The sequence below is a fragment of the Camelina sativa genome, chromosome 14, assembly GCF_000633955.1.
Source record: "Camelina sativa cultivar DH55 chromosome 14, Cs, whole genome shotgun sequence".
In the NCBI taxonomy this organism is placed as follows: domain Eukaryota; kingdom Viridiplantae; phylum Streptophyta; class Magnoliopsida; order Brassicales; family Brassicaceae; genus Camelina; species Camelina sativa.
In genome coordinates, this window is record NC_025698.1 from 18,505,698 (window position 1) to 18,515,134 (window position 9,437).

The 9,437-nt window shown below is 38.0% G+C and overlaps 1 protein-coding gene across 1 annotated transcript; it reads left to right on the top strand.

The window, feature by feature from the left end:
* Window positions 4,261-6,368, top strand: LOC104743752. Its single transcript, XM_010464802.1, has 4 exons — window positions 4,261-4,919; window positions 5,000-5,242; window positions 5,298-5,768; window positions 5,834-6,368. Exons 1-4 carry the CDS (start codon window positions 4,261-4,263, stop codon window positions 6,366-6,368), a joined length of 1,908 nt encoding a protein of 635 aa, XP_010463104.1.

The window sequence follows — 9,437 nt, forward strand, 5'->3', positions numbered from 1 at the left end:
TTTTTTTTTTTTTTTTTTTTTTTTGTCAAACGATTCCAAGACTACTCTATCTAAAGCTTTAAATGAAAAAAAAATGAAAACAAAAAGGTATAAAACTAACATATATTAACTCGCATATATTAGATTACAAACCTAAGCTTCTAAAGACAAGGCCATCGGTAGCTTCATATTAGGAGGATCTTAAACACTTTTTGATTTTTTTTATGAATTAATTGTGTATTGTTTTGAATATAAGAACTCATGATTTTTAGTTAAAATTTTCTCCTCCAATGGTAGGTTCTAATTTTGGATATCTTATTTTTGAAAGTATTGTTTTTTGAAATTTAAAAATTTTAAATAGAATAAAAGTGGTATAAATGTGTAAACATTTAAGATTTTATAAAAAAAAAAAATATTACATTTAATTAATTTTTAAACATACAACTGCTGCTTCTTGTTCTAATGACATTCTTCTTGTGTTGTCTGATGATGAGAGTAGCTCAGACGAAAAAGAAAACTTCTTAGTCACAAGTTCAAATGTGATGGATAAGAAGCCAAAAACATGATATTGTAATGTAATGAAGATGAATATCGCCAATCTAATGCGATTATTATTTGTCTGATTCTCTAATCTCGTAGCCCAATTATGAATAGATAGAAGAAAGAATTACTCAAACTAACTATAAAATTACAATTTCATTTTAGCTTCGCTTCCTCTTTGGCCTTTAGAAAGATATAGCATTCATCAATTAGCTACATTTTTTTTATATTGACAATCAATTTACTATATACTGCAGGTAATTTACATCAACATGTCGAAATTCATATTCAGTAGTTCTTGTCTCTTATAAAATATCAAAGCTTCAATTTCAACAAACAAAAAAACAAAAGAATCTGCTGTTCTTATCCAAGTGGAAGGATGAAAACAGTCAATGATTTAGAAGCCATTTGAGGAATATTCTGATGCAAACAACTCTTCCCTGCGTCTGGCTATCTCCTGCAACAACATTCAATGATTTAGAAGCCATTTGAGGAATATGATAATGGTAATGATGCAGAGTATAGAAACTAGATGATAATAAACTATCAATACTTGCCTCAAGATCCTTGACGGCTTGTTCTCTTGATATTTCTTTCTGCTGTCGAGCACGCTTCAGAAAGTCGATGCATAGAACTCCCTGAAATTAAGACAACAATCAAAGATTGACATCGAAACATAAACGAGAACTCAGATATATTGCCAAGAAAAAGGAAAGTTTTTGCCGACCAAATCCAACATAGGCAGATCTTACATTGGCAGCATTGGAAAGAAAGTGATTTGGGCGAAAGTGGTAACTAAAACCTCGACCAAAAAGCTCATTCTATAAAGTTAGAAATAACTATAGAGACTTGCTAACCACTATATCAAGCACCTATTGTTCAGAGTTAAGAGTTATCCAAGTGATCCTAAAGGTCTAGGACCAAAGTGACATCATGGTTTCTTACCAGGCAAACCCCATATATATCATATAAAGAGAGCTGGTAACCTTCGAAACAAGATGCTAGACTCTTCACTTAAAAAATCTAAAGAAACAATAAGATGCACAATCCAAGATTCATTATAGAGTGAAATGCATTATGATAAGCAAGAGGCAACCACAACAATGCACAAACAAATATGAAAAAAAGATTCAACAGTAATACAAGTAAGAGAGGAATAATAAGCAGATGTAATATTTGAGAAAATGAAGGAGATCGTACTGTAATGAAATAGATAACCCCACAGGCAAGGAGCAAGTAGCTAGCAATATTCTGAACAAGCATGAGATCCTTCCTTTGAGCCATATAGTCAGGGAAAGCTCTTGTCATCACAGCAGCACTGAAATGACACAAAGATATAGTAACTAAGAAACAACCGACCTGCAGCATTCGGACAACATCTACTAAACATATGGATCATATCGGAACACATGAACACCAAGAACCCTAATTTTCTAACAAACATCAAATAACCCTAAATTGCAATCCAAAATCAAAGAATTCTAATCATAAAACACTAATCAGGATTGGTTCAATCACTAATTGTATTGAGAAACTTACCCTCTGATTCCAATTGATTCAATCTCTTCCGATTGAGTGGATTCCAAATTCAAATCGCCTCTCATACATCCTCTCGGAGACGATTCAATCTATCACGATGGGACACGGCCGAGTCATTAATTCACCCCCGTTACGCATCTTCTCCGACCGCAATCTCCTCTTCCTCCACACCCTTCGATTCCAAATACAAATCTTTGTCTTTTCGGGACTTCAATCGCGAGAGAAAGAGAGAGAGAGAATTAAAGAAATGAAATTCGATCCAAATAATTTTTTTTTTCTCTTTTCTATTTTTTGTTCGGCCAATAGAATGCTGACACGTTTCGTCTCTTAGATCAACATTCGGTATAATATATAAGGGGCTCCCTTACATTTTTTCTTTTCTTCTGATTATTTTTTTTGCAACAAAATACTAAGTTCTCCTCTATGAACCCCCGTTGGGGAAGGTGTTAAATTCGGGCTTTACTGTGGGTTTCCAACTCAAAATCAATTGGCTATGAGTGGATTGGCCATAACCCTTTATATATTACTTAAGTCCCATCACATCTTCCAATGTGAGATCTTTCTCAACACGCCATCTCGAGATAATGGTTCTTCTAACTATTAATCTCGACAATCCATCACGCCCCCTCGAGATAATGCTCTTTATTTAGCTATCTCGATGGAATTGGGCCTTCCTTTGGACCATCAATTAATGGGGTTATCGGGCCTCTGTCCGGGTCGGATTAATTAACGGGCCAGCGTGTGTAGGTTCTGATACCATGTTAAATTCGGGTTTTACTGTGGGCTTCCAACTCAAAACCAATTGGCAATGAGTGAATTGACCATAACCCTTTATGTATTACTTAAGTCCCATCACATCTTTCAATATGGGATCTTTCTCCCCATAAAATTTTTAAATTTTTTTTGTTTAGAAAATAGTATAAATATTTTTCTCCAATTGGTATTGAGTTGAAAGCCCGAATTTAACAGAAGGTCTAACTGGTCTCAGCTTTTTACCCTCGTGAGATCTTTTGCCAACGCATCTTACTATCTAGCTCCTTCATGAATTCGTATTTTAAACTTCTTTGAGCAAACCGTAGTTGAAGTGCTTGACTAGTGTCTTTTCTCTTGTGGCTCTGCTCACTGATCAGTTGTCATTTTCTTGATCTAGATTTCACATCACCATAGAAGATTGTGTTGAAGAACTCTACACGATGATTAAACGCTTGTCACCGAATGTATGTACGAATAAAGAAAATATAAATTTGTTATAAATAAAGTGTCATTTAATTTTGTCAGTCCAATCTTTTTCCATTTGTCTTCACACTTGCACATATAGTTTGAGCCATCTATTGGAGATGCATGAGCTATATAATGCGTACATTACACATTTCTTCTTGGATTTCTTCAAAAGTTTTTTGTATCGTTGGCTTGAGGCACACACTCAGATAAAAAGGGGGAGATTGAAGAAACAGAGGATCTGTACGAGTTACAAGTTGTCGCAGAGTGTAGTTGAAGGACTTCAGACGAAGCGGGAAAGTTACAAGCTGTCGCAGAGTGTACTTGAAGGACTTCAGACGAAGCGGGAAAGTGTCAAGTTTTCTTTGCCAGCACAACACCTTGAAGACAGTGCGGTGCATCGAGCGTGGAGATGTTGAGCATGGGCGAAAAAGGTGACAGGCTAAAAGGTGTCCGTTGGAAGCTACAAGGAAGTGGAGTGTTGAAGTCAACATAATGATGAGGTTTCTCCTATGACTCATTGGACAAAGAGAGGTTCTTGAAGGACATGGTGCATAGGAGGATTTGCTGGATAAAGAAGAGTATGGTGAAGATTTTTGCTGTATATAAAAGAGAAGCAATTCACATCCTTGTTTGGTTAGCACTTTGACAGAGAGAAAAGTGTGTGTTTAGATCTATGCAAGAGAAATAATATTGCTTGAGGGTTTCATTGGTGAGTGAATAAAAAGTGAGCATAGTTGTTGCTGTGCAGGTAAGGTTGGGTAGATTAGGATTGTTTCAGTGGCAAACCAGTTGTTGTGGTGTTGCATAAAATTTATCAAACAAGCTTGTAAGATAGTTGTTTGGGAAATTCTTAATAAAGCTCATTTTACTGATTTCCTGGTGTTCTTGTATTAGTATTCAAGGTTCTAGTTATTTCATTTGGTATCAGAGCGGGAAAACCGATCTGAGACTATCGTCTCTACACAGGTTAAATCCTAAGTTATGGAACCAAATACTGATGGTACGGGTACAAGTAAGAACATCATGCTGGATACTAAGAGATATGGGTATTGGAAAGTTCGAATGACACAACTCATCATAGGCCAAGGAGAAGATGCATGGACAGCTGTAGAAGAAGGTTGGGAACCTCCGTTTGATACAACAGAAGATGGAGTTAAAATCCCAAAACCTAAAGCCAGATGGACGATTGACGAGAAGAATCTGTCAAAATTCAACGCAAGAGCCATGAATGCCATTTTCTCTGGTGTGGATGAAGATGAGTTCAAACTCATTCAAGGATGCAAGTCTGCAAAACAAGTCTGGGATATTCTCCAACAATCTCATGAAGGAACGTCAACTGTTAAGAGAACGAGACTTGATATGTTAGCTACTCAGTTTGAGTGTCTGAAGATGGCTCAAGATGAAACAATAGTGAAGTTTAGCTCAAAACTCAGTGCCATAACAAATGAAGCTGAAGTGCTTGGAAAGACCTACAAGGATCAAAAACTGGTGAAGAAACTGTTGAGGTGTCTTCCATCCAAATTTGCTGCTCACAAGGCTGTAATGAGGGTAGCTGGCAACACTGAGTCAATGACTTTTTCTGAACTGGTCGGCTTACTAAAATCTGAAGAAATGGAAGCTGATGAAGACAAAGCCAAACCGTCTCAAGCATTGCGTTTCAGGCCGATCAAAAACCTGATCAGTTTCAAGAAATCAAGGATAACATATCCTTGTTGGCCAGAAATTTTGGTAAAGCTTTAAAAAAGGTTGAGAGAAACAACAACAGAGATACGCGACGTTGGAGTACTTCAGAAGGAGACAAACCAGTTGGTAGATCATCACAACCAGATGTTGACTATTCTGCTAAGAGAAAGGAGATTCAGTGCTACGAATGTGGAGGCTATGGTCATATCAAACCTGAATGTCTTGTAACCAAACGGAATGAGTTGAAGTGTCTTGAGTGCAAAGGCATGGGACACACAAAGTTTGAATGTCCTAACAAAACCCAGGTCAAAGGATAAATCTTTGTTGACCTTCAGCGACTCCGAGTCTGATGAGGAAGGGGAAGAACTGCTCAACTTTGTTGCTTTTACAGTCAATGGAGATAATGTTCAAATAGGAGCTGATTATGACTCAGAGAGTGACGAAGAAATCAATCCTAAGGAGGAATACAGAATTCTGTATGACAGTTGGGTACATCTAAGCAAGGATAAGCTTAAGCTTATTCAAGAAAAGCCCACTTTGGAATCTAAACTTGAATCAGCCTATGAAGATGCAACGGAAAAGGTTAACCATACCCCACTCAAGGCTAATGATCAATCAACTGAAGGACTTCTTCATAAACTGAGCAACCTTCTAGAAGAATATTACAAAGAAAAGGGAAGAGCCACAGTGCTTGAAAAGGAGTTGAATGAGAAACACAAGCAGATCAGGATGCTGAACAGTGGAACTAAGGATCTAGACAAGATTCTGCCCATGGGAAGAATAGATGCCACACACAGAGGTCTAGGGTATCAAGGAAATACTGGAACCTCAAGTGATCTGACCGTTCAACCTTGAACTTCGTGAGTGCCAGTCACCTAGAAAAAGAAGCAGATATCTCTACTAACTTGACGAAAGAAATTTCAGTGATAAAGAGATCAGAGAAAAGGCAGAATCATTCGTTGAAGGACTATCACAAGAGGGTCATAAGGAGAAGAACTTATGGGTGTGATCACTGTGGTGGCAATCATCAAAGAGGACATTGTTACAGTTTCAGGAAGAAGATCAATCTGTTGTGGAATCTCAATAAGTGCTACTTGGAGCCAGCGAAGTTCTGCTCTGTGTGGATCTCCAAGAAAGACTTGTACAGTGATCTATATACAGAAAAATCGAATCTCAACCTAATGAAGATGTATGATGAGGATGATGAGATTTACTCAAGAGGCAATCTCAAAACTCTCCCTGCTGTTTCTGGAGAAGACTCAACCGAGAATATCAGCTTAAGTTGTAATCCAAGCCTGATAGAACTTGAGGAGGATGACGTAGAAACCAATGTAGCATACACATCTACAGATTCATCTGAAGTCAAAACTCTTGGTATTTTGATAGTGGATGCTCAAGACATATGACAGGAGATCAATCAGCCTTAGACGAATTTACACCTATACTAGGTGGAAAAGACACTTTTGGTGATGGAGGAAAAGGTCAAATCAAAGGAAAAGGGATGATTGACAGATCCAACCAACCACAACTGGCGAATGTGTATTTTGTTGATGGTCTTCGTGCAAATCTAATCAGCATAAGCCAGTTATGTGATGATGGACTTAAAGTCACATTCACAAAAATGGAATGTGGTGCATATGATGAAAATGGAAACAAAGTTCTAGTTGGAGTTCGATCAGGAAACAACTATTATATGTGGAAAGAGTCAGAGATGTGTCTGTCCGCTACAGTATCTAAACTTGATCTATGGCATCGACGGCTTGGGCACATCAACACTCAGAGTTTAGTCAAGATAGTGAAGGCTAACGTTGTCAGAGGAATACGAAAGCTCGATGGAAAAACTGATGCAGTATGTGATGCTTGCAGTAAAGGAAAACAAATCAAGGTACATCACAAGAAAATCGTTGATATTGGTTCAAAAAGGATTCTGGAGTTGATACACATGGATCTTATGGGGCCAGTACAAACTGAGAGTTTGAATGGAAAAAAGTACACCTTTGTACTTGTTGATGATTTTTTTAGATTCACTTGGGTCAGATTTTTAAGAGAAAAAAACAGAAGCTGTTGAGAGCTTCAAGATACTAGCTCTACAACTTCAGACTGAAAAGGGACCTATAGTCCAAATCAGAAGTGATCACGGTGGTGAGTTACAGAATTAAGAATTTGAGCAATTCTGCAACTCTCAAGGGATACGACATCAATACTCTGCACCAAGGACACCACAACAAAATGGGATTGTTGAAAGAAAGAACAGAACTATCCAAGAAATGGCAAGAGCCATGATTTACGGTAACAATGTGTCACCAAGGTTTTGGGCTGAAGCGATAAACACTGCTTGTTACATCATCAATCGTGTCTATGTGAAACCAAACACCAACACCACTCCTTATGAAATTTGGAAATGGAAAACTCTGAATCTGTGCTACTTCCACACGTTTGGGTGTATTTGTTACATTTTGAATGATAAAAATCACCTGGGTAAGTTTGACTCAAGGAGTGATGAAGGTATTTTTCTGGGATATACTACAAACAGTATGACCTACAGGGTATACAACAAACGTCTCAAGAGAGTTGAAGAATCTGTTAATGTTGTATTTGATGATAGATCACCTACTCAAGAATTCCCTGTAGCTCAGGATGATGAAGATCTGCCAATTCTAGATCAAGAGAAAGTCGAAAAGGATCAAGAAGAAGAAACAAGGGTTACTCAAGGATCAGCTGTGGATAAAAGGTTAACACCTTTGCAAGTTCCTAAGAATCACTAAGAATCGGATGTGATTGGCAACCTAGAAGGTCAAAGACAAACAAGAGGAGTTCAGATCAACTTCCGAGAAATGTTACAACATTCTTGTTTTGTCTCAAGACTGGAACCATCTGACATCTTTGCAGCCTTAGAAGATGAGTTTTGGTTTGCTGCGTGTCATGAAGAGATCAATCAGTTTGTTAGGCATAATGTGTGAGATCTTGTTCCAAGACCTCCGCAAGTAAATGTTGTTGGTACTAAGTGGATCTTCAAGAACAAGATTGATGAGGATGGAAATGTTACACGAAATCGATCAAGGCTGGTTGCTCAAGGTTACTCTCAAGTTGAAGGTGTTGACTTTGATGAAACCTTTTCCCCTGTAGCACGTCTTGAATCCATTCATTTACTTTTGGGCATGGCATGTCTTCTGAACATCAAGATGTTTCAAATGGATGTGAAGAGTGCATTTCTAAATGGGATCATCCAAGAAGAAGTATATGTCACTCAGCCAAAGGGTTTTGAAGATCCAAAATTTCCGAATCATGTGTACAAACTCAAGAAGGCTCTATATGGATTGAAGCAAGCACCACGAGCATGGTATGAACGACTCACCTTGTTCCTAGTTGAAAATGGGTTTAAGAGAGGTAGTGTAGACAAGACACTATTCATCTATGAAGAAGGTTCAAACATCCTCATTGTTCAGATCTATGTGGATGATATTGTGTTTGGAAGCACTAATCCAAGACTTGTGAAGACCTTTGTAAAAGAAGTGACCAGGGAATTTGAAATGAGCATGGTTGGCGAGATGAAGTATTTTCTGGGGTTGCAAATCAAACAGAGTGACAGTGGAATTCATATCTCTCAATCAACATATGCAAAGAGCTTAATTCATAGATTTATAATGCAAACGAGCAAGTCAGCCAGAACTCCCATGAGTTCGACAACCAAGCTTTCAAAGGACTCTGCTGGTCAAAAGGTCGATGAAAAGCTCTACAGAGCTATGATTGGTAGTCTTCTCTATCTCACCGCTACTCGGACAGATTTGTGCTTCAGTGTTGGTGTATGTGCTTGAAATCAAGCTGATCCAAGGATGTTTCATCTGAATGTTGTCAAAAGAATCATCAAATACGTCAAGGGAACAACTGATCGAGGTCTGCTCTATTCTAAGCAAACTAACTCAAATCTTGCAGGTTTTTGTGATTCTGATGGGCAGGAAATCTTGATGATCGACGAAGCACGTCTGGAGGTTGTTTCTTTCTTGGGAATAATCTCATCGTCTGGCACAACAAGAAGCAAATTTGTGTGACTATGTCTACTGCAGAGGCTGAATACATTGCCATGGGGAGTTGTTGCACTCAGCTCATGTGGATGAAACAAATGCTATCTGATTATGGTATTGTATCCTCAACCCCCTTAGTTTACTGCGACAATGAAAGTGCTATCAATATCTCAAAGAACCCGTTCAACACTCTCGCACTAAGCACATAGACATTAGGCATCACTTTATCCGTGAACTTGTTGAGAACAAGGTAATTGAGATCTCTCATGTGTCCTCAGATAAACAACTTGCTGATATTTTTACCAAACCCTTGGATTTAAACACATTCTCACATCTTCAAACTTCAATTGGGTTGTGTGATCACTAATGTGTGTATATGTTTGAGACTCATGCTGTAGGTTCCCTGTACAGGTTTGCACAGCTCCTTGTTCATTTTTTATCTATGAATAATTA

Coding starts and splice junctions, on each gene's coding strand:
- LOC104743752 (XM_010464802.1), top strand. CDS start 4,261: ATGGAACCAAATACTGATGGTACGGGTACAAGTAAGAACATCATGCTG. Junction 5,243..5,297: donor AAAGGCATGGGACACACAAA/GTTTGAATGTCC, acceptor GTTGACCTTCAG/CGACTCCGAGTCTGATGAGG. Junction 5,769..5,833: donor GCCACACACAGAGGTCTAGG/GTATCAAGGAAA, acceptor CGTGAGTGCCAG/TCACCTAGAAAAAGAAGCAG.